Genomic DNA, 14,411 nt, shown 5'->3' with positions numbered 1-14,411 from the left:
TATTTTGTTTGAGGAAGTACATCATAATAAAGAATGGTGAGTTGGTTATAGAGGATTGTTCAATTTCAATTAAAACAGAAATTAAGATTTTTCTTTAGGTTGAAAGAGACTTTTTTCTTTGATTAGTGAACAATGATATTTGACTTATTTAAAATCAAAAAAATAAAAATCTTAAACTTCGTGAATTCAAGTAAAATTCCCCTAAATATAAAATATAAAATTATATTTAAATTTATTAGTAATAATAATAAATTTTTTATTTAAATATTTAAACGATAATTTATTTCAATTGAGGATTTGAATATATGACGATATGTATTTGTTAGACATACTTAATTTAAATATTGAGAAAATATTTACATATATTCTCAAGTATTTATTATATAAAATAAAATAATATTTAAAATACATCACATTCTTTAATTATATACATTGATCTCATATAAGTTGTAGAACCCTCGTTATGACAATCTAACATAAATCTGTTATCTTGTATACATATGCTATATTGAAACTAACTCTAATTTCAATTAAACTCAATATAACTCGATTTTACATAGATTGAATTTAGATCAATGAAACCAAATCAATCAAAATCGATGATATCTCCATTTCACTGACCAACTTGGTCCTCAGACTAGTCAAATTGTAATTTTATTGAATCGATTCGATCCGATCCGATTCCGACCCGAACCATGCAATCATTACCTTCCCACTAAACAGGAAGGCATCATTATTGCCTCATTTTGGACACCACGAATCAAAATGCGACACGTCACCACACATTTTCCTTCTTCCTTTTTTCGAACTGCTGCTCACGTTCTATGGCCAACCTCAACAATTTTCACTTATGTCACTATTATAAATAAATAAATAAATTATATTCTATATTTATATTAAATAAACAAATAAATATAATACACATATTTATTTATTTATATTTAATTATTAAGTATTGTGTGTGAATTGATATTCATTAAGTATATACTATTTCGTTTTATTTTACGTAAAAGTGTTTATTTGAACACAAAATTTGTATAAGAAATATTTTTTACAAACTTCACTTATATGTAAATTAATAACTAAAAGTCTATGATAAAAAGATAATTAAGTAGTGTAAAATTTCACATGTTTTTTTTGTCCTAGCGGAAAATAAAGAACATTTCAACTAAGTGAATTCGCAAAAATAATAATATTCACGATATATTTATATATGATTAAATAGTTTTCATGAATTTTTTCTTTTGAGTCAATAGTCAATTGGATTTTAATTAGTCTGTCCAAATAATTTCAAAATTAATAGTCAGTCCTGTCTATATTTTTCAACTTGGAGTTTTAAATTAAAAGAGACCTTCGAGTCTTTTTTTTAAATAAAGGAAAAGAATTCGAGTTTTAATTAATATTAGGTAGAATAGACTATTTAAAATATTAATATTAAATAACACATAGTTTAAAATCTCAAATTATTTAATAAAGTAACTTTTTAAGACAATAATTACTCGTGGAGTAATAGTATGATAGAAAAATTAAGATTTAAGATTATTTGAAAAGTAGTAATGATTTTTTTACATAATTATTAAAATTTGAATATCTACTCACAATTTTAAAAAAAAATAATTTTCTCAAACGCATTTAATTGTGAAAGACTTAGTCAATATCCCTTCCACTTGTAGTGTATTCCAAGTAATACTTTTTAGCTTAAATTCTGCCTCTGACATTTTATCCTATCGTAAAATCAAGAGTATTGACTTGTTTTTATTAGAAAATGTCAAAACGTAAAATAAAAATAACAAGTAAATAGACGGCCAAGATGGGGACTTATTCAAATAATAATAATGACAAAAAAGAATTAGAAAACAAGCAATTTAAGTGTAGATTCCATCTCCAAAAAAATGATTTTTCTTTTATTAGTATCTATAACGATGTAAATAATTTTAGTAAAGATGAAGAGTAGGTAATAATTTTTTTTTTTAAAAAGTAGAAGAAATGATGTAATCAGATCTACATTGAAGAGCGAATCTAATATAATATAGATCTTTCCAAGAACCAACTATAATCATCTCGGAAGCACTTTCAATACAAAAAGTAGTGTAGCAACGTGAATAAATATATTGACCTTAAATATACCACGTACTTTTTCGACGGAAAGGACCCCTTGCACTCCTTATCCTCTCAAGACCAAGTCTCTTTCTTTTCTTTCCATCAGATTATACACACTACTTAAAATACAGATGATGAATCCTACACCTACCAACCATAATTGTCATAGAAAAGGATGCAAAAAAAGAGTCATAAAGCAACATCAATGAATCATAGATGTAACGAACAATAACATACTCACTGAAATCCTACAAGTGGATTTTAAGAAGGGTAGAGTGTATGCAGACGTTACTCCTTACCTCGTGGAGGTAGAAGTAAATGACAAGCTAGTTTCTTAAGGTATCAAGTACTATTCCTGGAAAAAGAAATTAAAAGAAGTTCCTTCAAAGGTAAGCAGATTACGCAGCACGGGTTCCATCTTCACTCTACTGAAAATGAAAGGAGATGACAAAGAGAATCCAGAAAAAAGAAGGAACACAATATGTAAAAAGATGGGTGGAGAGTACAGCACATAACTGTGATGAAAATTCTCACTTGGATAAATGCACAAGAATTCATTCTTATAATTGCCAAGAAAGAAAGTTGACAGTAAAAGCATTTGATAAATCAACAATTGGTTGTGTGTAACACATACTTGAGCCATCAACTCTTTATTGTATTCCCACTGTTCTATTCAAATACTTCATTGACCTTAGCTATGCGCTATACATTGACAGACAAATAAAACATACAACTTCAAATACTTCAGCGACATATCATGATATCACAGTAACAGTATCAAATACTTTCAGTGACATATGATAACACAGTAAATACTACCAACACAGTCGAAGGAAAGCCTTGACGTTGCTCTTGCGGTACTTAAAGAACTAACATAGTGGAAGTTTTTTATGCTCCTGTAACTAAATCTAATTAACCACAACAATATAATTAGTAGAGTAGTCAATAGATAGGAGTGCAAGGAAAATGTTCTCAAACAAATGTCGTACACTTAACAGATCCTAGGTAAAATCAACTTCAGAAGTATCACGATTTTATGTTTATGGACGGACCGTGTTTTCACTAGCTATCTACTTATATCCTAATGCAGAATTACCACATTTTATAGCAAAAGGGACATTTGATGGAAGTGACATACATCATTACCGCAAGCACTGACTTTCATGCTGTTAATGCACTTGCCTTCTCATGTCTTTAGATTGTGATCATTTGTCCCTGGACCAGTCCCCACTTTTACCTCCAGTTTTACGTTCAAGCCTGATATCTGTAATCTGGATATTCTTCGAAGCGGCCTTGCACATGTCATACACTGTTAGACTAGCAACAGTTACTGCTGTCAAGGCTTCCATCTCGACGCCAGTTTTTCCATCAGAGGCAGCTTCCCCTTCAATTTCAACACTGAATTCTTCAGGGTTCAAAGCCAAGTCCACTCGAACATGTGTCAAGTTGATGTTGTGACATAGTGGGATGAGATTGCTTGTTTGCTTCGCTCCACAAATTCCAGCTAATTTTGCCACACTCAGGACATCTCCTTTTCCCATTTGATTGGCTGAAACCAGATCAAATACCTTCTGTCCTAAAATAACCTTGCCACGTGCAACGGCCACTCTCTTGCTAATATCTTTAAGAGATACATCCACCATTTGGGCTTCACCTTTGCTGCCAATATGTGTCAATCCAGCAAACGATTTTTTATCATCCATTTCTACAGTACTAAGCTTCAAGTCTTGTGTCATACTTTGATTGTCAATGGAACCAGAAAGGCTAGAGGGAGGAGGTTCACCAAATACAGATTCCATTTCCTAGTAAGGAGATGAGCAAATTTTTCAGGAAGCTCCAGAAAGCATCCAACGCCATTTTACAAGACTCAAGCAAGAAAGCAAATAACTACCGTTAATAAAATAAAGTCGGTCACTACTGAGACAGCTCATAAAAGTTGTTTCAGGTTTGAGGGCTAATGCTATATCTCCCTCGTGAGTCATGAGCAATAATCAATTAGAATATGAGATTAAAAACTTAACTTCTTTTGCAAAATATAAGGCCAGAATTAAATATCCTTCCCTTTCCCACTTTTCTTAGTATGAATTCTGGTAAATTTTCAAGTCTCTTCTTTTACACTCTGCAGATTTACTCATTCTCAAAACTCTGGCTGCAAATAAGCAAACATTTTGACCAACTAACATAAATGTTTCATGCACAAACTCTGAGGTTTATTCTATAAAAGCTGACAAGAGGTAATTGGCCCTCTATCATTGATACCAACACATTCAACCCGTTAGTTGCCCAATGGTACACATGATGAGATTCCGGATAGATTATCTAAATCAATCAGCTGATTGAATTTTAAAATGTTTTCATCAGAAAGATCTCAAGCCTTTAAAGATTGAACTACCAGTTCTCTATACTGTTAATGAACCATAACATTCATGTAATAAGTAAGCACAAGCCTAAAGTCTCAAAAGAAAATTGAGAAAGTGTTGAAACAAAACTTTATTAGCTTCCGTTTGACCATATCTTTGAAGTTGAAACTCGCAACTTTGAGTTTTTAAAGTTGCGATTTTTAGAATTTGAAGTGGTATTTGGACATACATTTTACTCAGAAAAGATTTCAAGTTTTGTGAGCAAAAGCCCAACACTCCAAAAACTGATCTAAGACAGATTTTGGAAACCTGGAAAGTATTCTTGAAACCGATTAAATTTCATTACCAACAAATATTTGAAGATAAATGTAGGGAAAAGGGTTCGACTTCAACCGAAATTGCTGCGATATATAGTAATTTGTCCAAATAACACTTATATATCTTTAAAATACACTATTAAATAGTGCAGGGTTAATAAGTCTTGCCAAAGTTTGAAATTGTTAACAGTAATTTCAATCAAAGTTCAACTTTTTCCCAATAAATGTATTGTTAAACGCTAGCTAAGAAGTTGCTTATGGTATACCTGATTGAGCTCGGAAATAGCTTTAGACATATCATGGCTACTACCACTATTACTAAATAACCTTCTTGATAAAGGTAATGCTGTTCTTAATCCAACTCCGCGAGGAGAAAACATGACTATTCAACTGCTCCAACAAAAATCCTTAACTGCAATTACACAAAACCACAAAGAGCAAAGTCACATTTTGACATAAAGATATCAACTTTCATTGAGGCATTTTCACAAACACTTTGACTACGTACAATACTTTGTAATACAAGACAACTACTCCATACAAGCTCGAAATGATTCTTGGGGTTAATGTAGAAACCAGTAAGTACAGAGAAAAATTAACCTGAGCTAGTGCCGGTCGTCGAGAAATGGTGAGATCGAGTTGCCGGAAAGTACCAATATAAAAATAGAGAAGCCGGAGAATTAGTATGATGTTTTGAATTTCAGTATTGAATATCAAGTGATTTCGTGTTATGAGTATCAAAATAGAAAACGTTGCCACATAAATTTATATTTAATGGAATTCTAAGTATAGAAGTTAAAAAAAATAAAATAAAGGGCAACTTTCACTAACGCCTAAAAAATTTATATTTGTATGCTAAAATAAAGTTTGCATAATTGCGCTTCATATCAAATATAGAAACTGTATAAATCGCTATGCATATACGGTTAAAGCAAATTGTATAAAACGAAGTATATAAAATAAGAAAGAGAAAGACACTTGGGTAGAAAACTGTATAAAAACGAAGTGTATAAAACGAATTGTATTATTATATTATTATAAGTGTATAGAAGGATTATATACAATTTGAATTTGTATAAAATGAGAAAGAGAGAAAGACAAAAGAGACTTGACAAGGAATATACAATTGAATCGAATTGTTTAAAACGAGAAGAGAGAAAGGCAAAAGAACCAATCAGGGGAGTATTTTTTGAAAATTGTATAAAACGAGAAAGAGAGAAAGGCAAAAGAAACTGGGCAGTGGAGTATTTTTATTGTATAATTATAAGTGTATAGGACGAAAACTTGCATGTGTATATACAATCTTCTCACGCTTTATACAAACAGAAACACAATTTATACATTTCGCTTCTATTTGTATAAGTGAGAAAGACGAGGGTAGCGAGCGAGATTTGAGAGAGTGGCGAGCGAGATCTGGAAGAGGGGAGAGAAGGTAACAAAAATGTATGTATTTATACAATTTTTATACACTTGTGTTTGTATAGAAAGTGAGGAAGCGAGTGAGAAAGTGGAGGAGAGTGGCGAGTGAGATATTTGAGAGAGAGGCGCCTAACAATTTTTTGCAAACGTTTGCTATGGAGCACAATTAAATCAAACCCTAGCTACTCCATTTATTTTAGATTATTAGTTTGCTATTATATACAATTTTCCAAAAAAAAAATAATTTAAGATATAAATTTAGCTCACTAATTTAAATATTTTATTTTAATATATACTTCATTAAATTTAATTTATTCCTCGTAGGACATGAATTTATATAAAAATTTATAATTAAATTAGATAATATTGAACTTAGTAGATATTTTTTTAAAATATAATAAAAATTATCTAAAGAAATTAAGTCATAATTAAAAATATAGCATAAAAATTAGAAACAAAAATTATTATATTTTTTGTATTACTCAAACACTATAAAATTACTTTAAATAAACTATTTTGATTCAAAAGGCTCTATGTATTTGGCTTTATAAATTTGGGATTAATATTTTGCTCAAGACATGAATAACATATATTAACTTTTAGGACAGTTATTTTAACACAAATGGTTCTATGGTCTAGTGGTCAGGACATTGGACTCTGAATCCAGTAACCCGAGTTCAAATCTCGGTAGAACCTTCCTTTTTTTTCTTTTGTGTTTATGAAATATTTAAAGGATATTTTGTATTAGTTTGTTCAAGTTGGATTCTCTAGAAATGCATTATTTTTGAAATATTGAACTTGTATGGCATTTTTAGTAAGACCGACCAATATAGCAATTAGCTTCTCGGATACCAAATATTTTGTCATTTTTCTTTCTTCTAGACTTCTCTAGAGTAGGGTGCCCTCAATCATTTTTTTTGTTTAAGAAACATTTAAAGGATATCTTACTCGGACTCAAAAGTATTAGCAAATTCAAATCGAGTCCTCCAGAAATGTACTACTTTTAAAGATTCAACATGTATGACATTGTTGTTAAGATCGAGCAACATAACTATAAACTTCTTACATATCAGATATCGTGTCATATCTCTTTTCTTCTAAACTTTCTATAGAGTAAGGTGTCATCAATCATTTTTTGGGTGTTTTCAAGAAACATTTAAAGGATATTTTGCTCAGACTTTTAAAAAGTGTTAGTGTATTCAAGTTGAATTTTCAAGAAATGTACTACTTTTAAAAGATTTCACATACACGACATTTCCTTTAAGATTTAACATGCATGACATTGTTGTTAAGATCGAGCAACATAACTATTAACTTCTTACATACCAGATATCGTGTCATATCTTTTTTCTTCTAAACTTTCTATAGAGTAAGGTGTCATCAATCATTTTTTTTGGGTGTTTTCAAGAAACATTTAAAAGATATTTTGCTCAGACTTTTCAAAAGTGTTAGTAATTCAAGTTGAATTTTCAAGAAATGCACTATTTTTAAAAGATTTCACATACACGACATTTTTTTAAGATTGAATAACATAGCTATTAGCTTCTCAGATATCAAATATCTAGTCATTTCTCTTTATTCTAATTACTCTATAGATTCTCACTGAAATAGTGAAAGATTTCTTGATTTTATTGTATGAAACCATTATTATTTTTTCTTCTTACCGAATAAATCAAAATATTTATCGTAATAACAACTAAAGGTTTTTCTGGTGGGAATTTTTGGGTGGAAAAATAATAACTTTTTAATAGTCCAACGAATGTAGTTATATGAGGTTGTATCAACAAATACAATTATATCAAGTATATCTATTTCTTGTGTATTCACTATGCTTTATCCAATGTATCTATTCCTTATGTATTCCTTATGTATTCATTATGTATAACGTGTATCAACTAATACAATTGTGGAGTATCAATTTATATCAACCTTTGCAATCATATGTATCAAACACAATATGTTAAGATGAAGGAACACAATTTCTTAATTGAACAAGCTCCTACACTTAAATGTTGCCCATAAGATTAGATTTTTAAAGACTCCTAATTATCTTTATTGATCACTTCGGAAGAAGAACAAAAAAATTACCCATATATAATAAGGCATCAAATTTTATATCGTACCATAAAATATCAATATAAATACACAGAGAGATAAAGAGAGTAAGAAATTTAGAGAGAGGAAAAGGGACAAGTAAGCAAGACTAAAGAGCATAAAAGGAGAGAATTACTATACAATCTTTAAGTATAATTATGTAATATAATTTTTAAATTATAGTTACACATAACAAATACAAAGAAAAAATTTACATTATTGTATAATTTTTTCCAATATTGAGTATAGGGTAATTGGTCCAGTGATATGGACTATCATTTTAAGTATAACTTACCTAAATTTCATAGTGTAATGACCTAAATTACATTCTATTCCTACTATTTTTTAATTTTAAAAAAGCTCTCAATATAAGTGTCATCCGGATACATAAGCAAACGAGCTGGATACATAAATTTCAATACATTAAAACAAATTCAGTTATACGGAAAGAGAATTTATTTTGAATGTGAGTTTCCCAAATCACGCTAATCAATTTGATGTTAATCTCTCTCAAATGGTAACAACTTCAATCAATTCAAAATTCAAATTTTCTTCCATCAATTCCCTTCTAAATATTTAGTCAGATGCAAATTCTTTCAGAATCAACAAATTCAAATTTTTTTTTCTATTCATCGTCTCATGTTCATCAAATAATCATTCAAATTTGTCAAAAATTTGATAAGATGCATAATGAATACTAGTTGGACAAATAATTTTGTGTGAATCTCAAATTCACCATTGCAGTATATAGATGAGATGAGGAAAAACATGAAAATCCGATATATAGCAGAAGGAAATCATAGGAAAATGTTAATTATGTTGCTTGGCCTCCTCTTCATCCGATCTCGATCGTGGGCATCATAGTAGGAGCTAATCAAAAAAGTTACTGACCATTTCAATTTGTATTTCAAAATACATTAAAATCTAGTTAATGTATCCCAAAATTCTTCTTCTGATTCTTTCTAAAAAAATCTCAATTTTTTTAATTAAACTTGTCGACAAATTGCACTGATACAACATAAACCTGTCGATCTTGTTGAGACATTTCAAAATATGAGAAAGTGAGGTGAGGTACGAATGATACAAAAGTGATGAAATTGTTGTTGGACAAAATATTGATTTATGAATCTCAAGTCAAACATTGCAATAAGTAGTTGAAAAATTTAAAGATCTAATACATCGTTGAGGTGAAGAAACATGAGTTGGAATTTTCAATGTATTCATTATGCATTGATACAACAACCACAAATGCTAAAGAGAGGCATCACTTTGATTGATCATTCATACCATTTGTAATGTTACGTAGTCATTTTTTTGAATTTTGTTTTCGATATGGATAGATTTATAAATACATTACTATTTATGTATCTTGTTTAAATTGATAAATGTTATATTTCTACTAGATACAATTAAATAAGTAATTGTTGTCTAGACAAATGTTAGGTTTGAGACCAACACATTACTTTGTGGTAGTTTATACATATTAGATACCATTAGTATAAATTCAATTTTACGTATCACGTCTAAAAAATTGTATATTCGCTCATGCAAAAATAGAATGTTGTGTATCCGATACAATATAAAGTATCATGTATCAGTAATATGATTTAATAGATGTAATATTATGTTCTATTGTGTATCAACTCATAATTTGTACAGTTGTGTATGATAAAAGTGTATTTGATATTATCACTATTTAAATGACAAAATATTGTGTACATGATCTTCAGGATCCTCTATATTGCCTCAAACTAAAAAAACTTTTGATTATAACATTTATGTATCACCATTTATGAATTCATACATACTTGTGTGACACTTTCATGTATCATGTATTGTGTACAGATACATATCCTTTTAAATTTGAACAGGATAGAAGATACATAGCAACACTTATATATATGATACATTTCGTATAAGGTTTGTATCAAGTATGAAAACTAATTAAGTTTATGCATCAAAATTAATATTTGCACACAATATATCGTGCATGATAAAATCGTAATGTATCGTAGTGTTGAAACAAAGACATTATACATTAATTTGAGAAACAAAGTTAACTAAATACATTTAAAATCAGTCAATGTATCCCAAACTATAATCATAAGATAAAATAATATTTAAACACGAGACACTGTACATGATGAAATTGTAATGTATCATAAAGTTGAAATGAAGGTATTATAAATTAATTTAAGAAACAAAAACAACAGGATACATTAAAAATCTGAACCCATTTATATCAGAAAAAGATGAACAAGAAAATCAACAATTTCATGTATTTCAACTTTTCCTTTTCAACATTCACTTTGGAAGATAAATGTACTTCCATTTTTTTCTACATTTACCTTCGTATCTTTATTTTTTAACTATTAACATAAACGTCATTCATGGATATCGATCCAAAGTTCTTACCAAAGCTACCAGTAAATCAATTTTTCCGTCTTCTTGAGCATTTTTTCCACAATCTATTTAGACAGTCCTAGATGCATCTTTCTTCGACTGGTTGACTAATTATAATACTAAAATAAGAATCTTAATTCGTATGTGTCAAGAAATAAGAAGAAAAAAGTACAAAATTGAAGAAGACAACTATGGAGGTGACACACTATATCAGGAAATAAAGAAGAAAAAAAATAAAATTGAACAAGACAATTATTGAGTAGTTTAAATTTGATTTAGTGGAGAGAGAATTCTTTTGTAAATCAAATTGATATGAAAATTGTTACGGATAAGATTATGAAATAAAATTAGGGAGAGATTAAAGAAGTGAAAAAAGAATTAATTAACTATAACTGTGTAATTATAATTAAATATAATTTTTAATAACAATTAATATTATCCGTAAATATTCTTAAAACCTTTAACGATATTAAATTTAAATTGTTAAAATAATTTTAACATTTTTCGTTAATGTATATTTTTTCAGGATGCCAAATCTTGTTCATACATTAAAAAATATCAGGTGCTGCCACAAATCATTTTTTTTTTCCAAAACCAAACATTATTTAAAGATAAAGTGGTCGTTATCCATGACGTATTAAAATTCATAAATAAATTATCACATGAGAACTGATCAGCAAGGAAGAGTTTTAATTAAAAATACAAACAGAAAAAGTACATCACATGACTAATTAATTTTCCACTCAAATGCAATAATCACTATTATACTATTGAAACTTTAATTGTCCAATTCACTATTTGCACTACAATTATATTTTACTTGAAATAGACAAAAAAAAAAAAAACACGAAAGAATAACAGCAAATTCCAATACTGATAAGAAAAACTACACCAAAAAATAAAAGAATAATGGGTAAGTTACATAAATATTAGTAGTTTATGAACTGATCACTTAATTAGTTACATAATATTCTATAATCTTATCATATTTTAGTGTGTTTAGATTTTTCTAAATATATGTATCTCAATTAAAATTAAATATAATTTATTCTAGATACATCTATTCAGGTTGATTCACATTTATCTGGAATACATAGATAAATCCCACTTGTCTCCCTAGTGCCCACCTCGCTCCCACTCTCATATATGGTATCTCAGATACATGCATACAAATCACACCAGATATATGTATATAGTGTGTACCTAGTGTGATTTTATGTACCTGAGATAAATAGTCAAATCTTGCTCACTTTCCTCCTATCTCGCTAGCCACTCTTATATCTCGCTCATGTATCTAGTGTTCGATGTATATAAAAATTACACCAAATACATGTATATAGTGTGTATCTAATGAATGTATATAAGATATGTCTTTTAAATACTCCTATTTTATCATTTAAGCATAGTTAATAATTTGTGTATATTACATAAATACCATAGTTTTAGTACGAAATTATAATTTATCCCTAATAAGTTTATAATTATATTAATTCCTTAAAAATTTAAAAAATCGGATACAATAATTGAAGCTCGGATACATTCATATGTAGCTCGAATATAATAAAAACTAGCTCAATTACATAAATGTAGCTAAGATATATTAAATACTGAATCGACAGTAATATGTAGTTCAAATACATCAAAAACTAGCCCAGATATATAATATGTAGCTCGGATATATTAATATGCAACTCGAATATACTAAAGAAACGGAAAAGAGCCTAAAATACCCTTGAAATATTGAAAATAGTATAAAATTACTCTTAATCCACCTATTGACTCCAAAATGCCCTTCTATCTACCTATTGGCTCAAAATACCCTAGTCATCACCTTTGAGTTCAAAATCGACCACTTATTTAATGGTTTTAAAATTAAACTCTTTAAATATTTTTTAAAATGCTTGGCATTCAACTATTGTTATAATTTAATTTATTAATATAATTTATAAACCAATTCACTACCCACTCATTACTAACTAAACCCCACCCAATTAATAATCCAATTATAATATCAAAATCGCCATAAGCACTACTAAAACACGATGAAATTATAGATTCCTGAAAAATGAAATCCATTTATTCATGTCCAAATTGAAGCCCCAATTAAATTTAGGTTAAGCCGCTTATTTAGGAGGACACTTTCAATAGGATAAATATTTATGATTTGTTTTAAAACCTTTAATATATTATTTTGAAAAAATTTACCTATGAAGTAACATCACATAATTGAGACGTAAGAATAATTAAGATGAACATAGTCAGACTTTAAGTTTATCGGTAATTTTTATTTAGAAACTTGAATTTATGATAATTTAAATCTATAGATATTTTCACCTCAAATTTTAAAAAATTTCAATTGGTAGTAACTTTTCTGTTGTTGCATTAATAATGTGACGGATTTATTAATTTGAAGAGGTTTAATTAGTAATGGGTGGGTAGTGGATTGATTTATAAATTATACTAATAAATTAAATTATAAGCGCCACGTATTTAAAAAAAATATTTAAATAGTTTAAATTTAAAACCGTTAAATAAGTGGTCAATTTTAAACCAAAAGGTGGATAACAACGGTATTTTGGAGCCAATAGGTGGGTGGGATGGATATTTTTGAGTCAATAGCTGGATGGAGGGTAATTTTGTACCATTTCCAATACTTTGAGTGCATTTTATGTCCTTTTCCCTTAAAGAAATAAGAGATTTGTAGATTTTCAAAAGTAATAGGGGCTAATGGAAATAATTGAAATAAAAGATATATATTTGTATAATTTGTCGTAATAATTTTACCTTAATGTATATCTTAATCACAATTAACTAATATTATTTGAATATCTAATAATAGAGTAACTCATCGATGTTAACGATGTTATGAATCAAGAGCGTAGAAGATTAGGATGTGCAAAATAAATATTTATACAATCGATTTGATTTTGTCAATTATATTTTGAACTTAAAATCAAAATCAAGTAAACAAAGTCAATAAAGCTTATATTTACGTAATTAATGTGAAAGTCAATGTAACCAAATGCCTGCAAAACGACCCTCTAAAATTTTACTAGAAAGGTTGAATAAGATGTGTTAATTTTCAAACTATATTATATCGAGCCTAAAATATACGTACGTATCATGTGAACTTAATTAAATATGTCTTATAAATTAACTTTTCACGTGCATATCTAATTTTGATATGTAATTCGTTGTCTACCTAAAACAGTCTTTGTACTTGATCCACTCTTATCAGTCCGCCTCCCGTTAGGAGTGTCACAACCATACTTTAGTTCACATTTTCTTGTCATGTTCAATAGACCATTACTACTACTACTAGCCAACTAAATACATCCACAAATCACTTTCTTTTTAATCTCAAAAGTTTTTCTACTTTTATTTTCAATGTTAAATGTCAACTTGTGAACCTAAATGCTCAATATTTATAATTTATTTGACAAATATATTAATCAGTAAATGTTATATTTAGATTTTTAAACACATGTATTTCCATATATACACATATAACTCGATTTTGAATAAGTGATATGAACTTTCGTTTAATTTGTTATCGCTAATGTAAAGTTAAATTTCTTATTTTAAATTATATATACATACAAACCATAGAATGCAAGTAACTATTTACAAATCGTATGAACTAATACTTCCTTAATTTTCTTTGTTTGAGCCACTCACGTTTGTTATTTTTTTAATCCTCTTGACCACTAATCTCTTA

The 14,411-nt window shown here is 28.5% G+C and overlaps 1 protein-coding gene and 1 non-coding gene across 2 annotated transcripts; one reads left to right on the top strand and one right to left on the bottom strand.

Moving 5' to 3' along the window:
* Positions 1-3,027: 3,027 nt before the first annotated feature.
* Positions 3,028-5,602, bottom strand: LOC101247025 (cyclic pyranopterin monophosphate synthase, mitochondrial). Its single transcript, XM_004240023.5, has 3 exons — positions 5,378-5,602; positions 5,044-5,189; positions 3,028-3,902 (listed from the first exon to the last, which is right to left on the bottom strand). Exons 2-3 carry the CDS (start codon positions 5,155-5,157, stop codon positions 3,306-3,308), a joined length of 711 nt encoding a protein of 236 aa, XP_004240071.1. The 5' UTR covers positions 5,158-5,189; positions 5,378-5,602; the 3' UTR covers positions 3,028-3,305.
* A 1,218-nt stretch (positions 5,603-6,820) lies between these two features.
* Positions 6,821-6,892, top strand: TRNAQ-CUG (transfer RNA glutamine (anticodon CUG)). The gene has a single exon. It is a non-coding gene; the product is annotated as a tRNA-Gln (tRNA).
* The last annotated feature ends 7,519 nt before the right edge of the window (positions 6,893-14,411 follow it).

The sequence above is a fragment of the Solanum lycopersicum genome, chromosome 5 (genome assembly GCF_036512215.1).
Source record: "Solanum lycopersicum chromosome 5, SLM_r2.1".
NCBI lineage: Eukaryota > Viridiplantae > Streptophyta > Magnoliopsida > Solanales > Solanaceae > Solanum > Solanum lycopersicum.
Note: the sequence above shows the minus strand (reverse complement) of the source record. Positions and strands in the feature narration are given on the sequence as shown.

What these genes read in the sequence shown, in the direction of transcription:
- LOC101247025 (XM_004240023.5), bottom strand. Translation starts at nt 5,157, where the DNA reads ATGTTTTCTCCTCGCGGAGTTGGATTAAGAACAGCATTACCTTTATCA. An exon ending in CTATTTCCGAGCTCAATCAG is followed by an intron (nt 3,903 to 5,043) that starts GTATACCATAAG and finishes TCTCCTTACTAG; the next exon opens with GAAATGGAATCTGTATTTGG.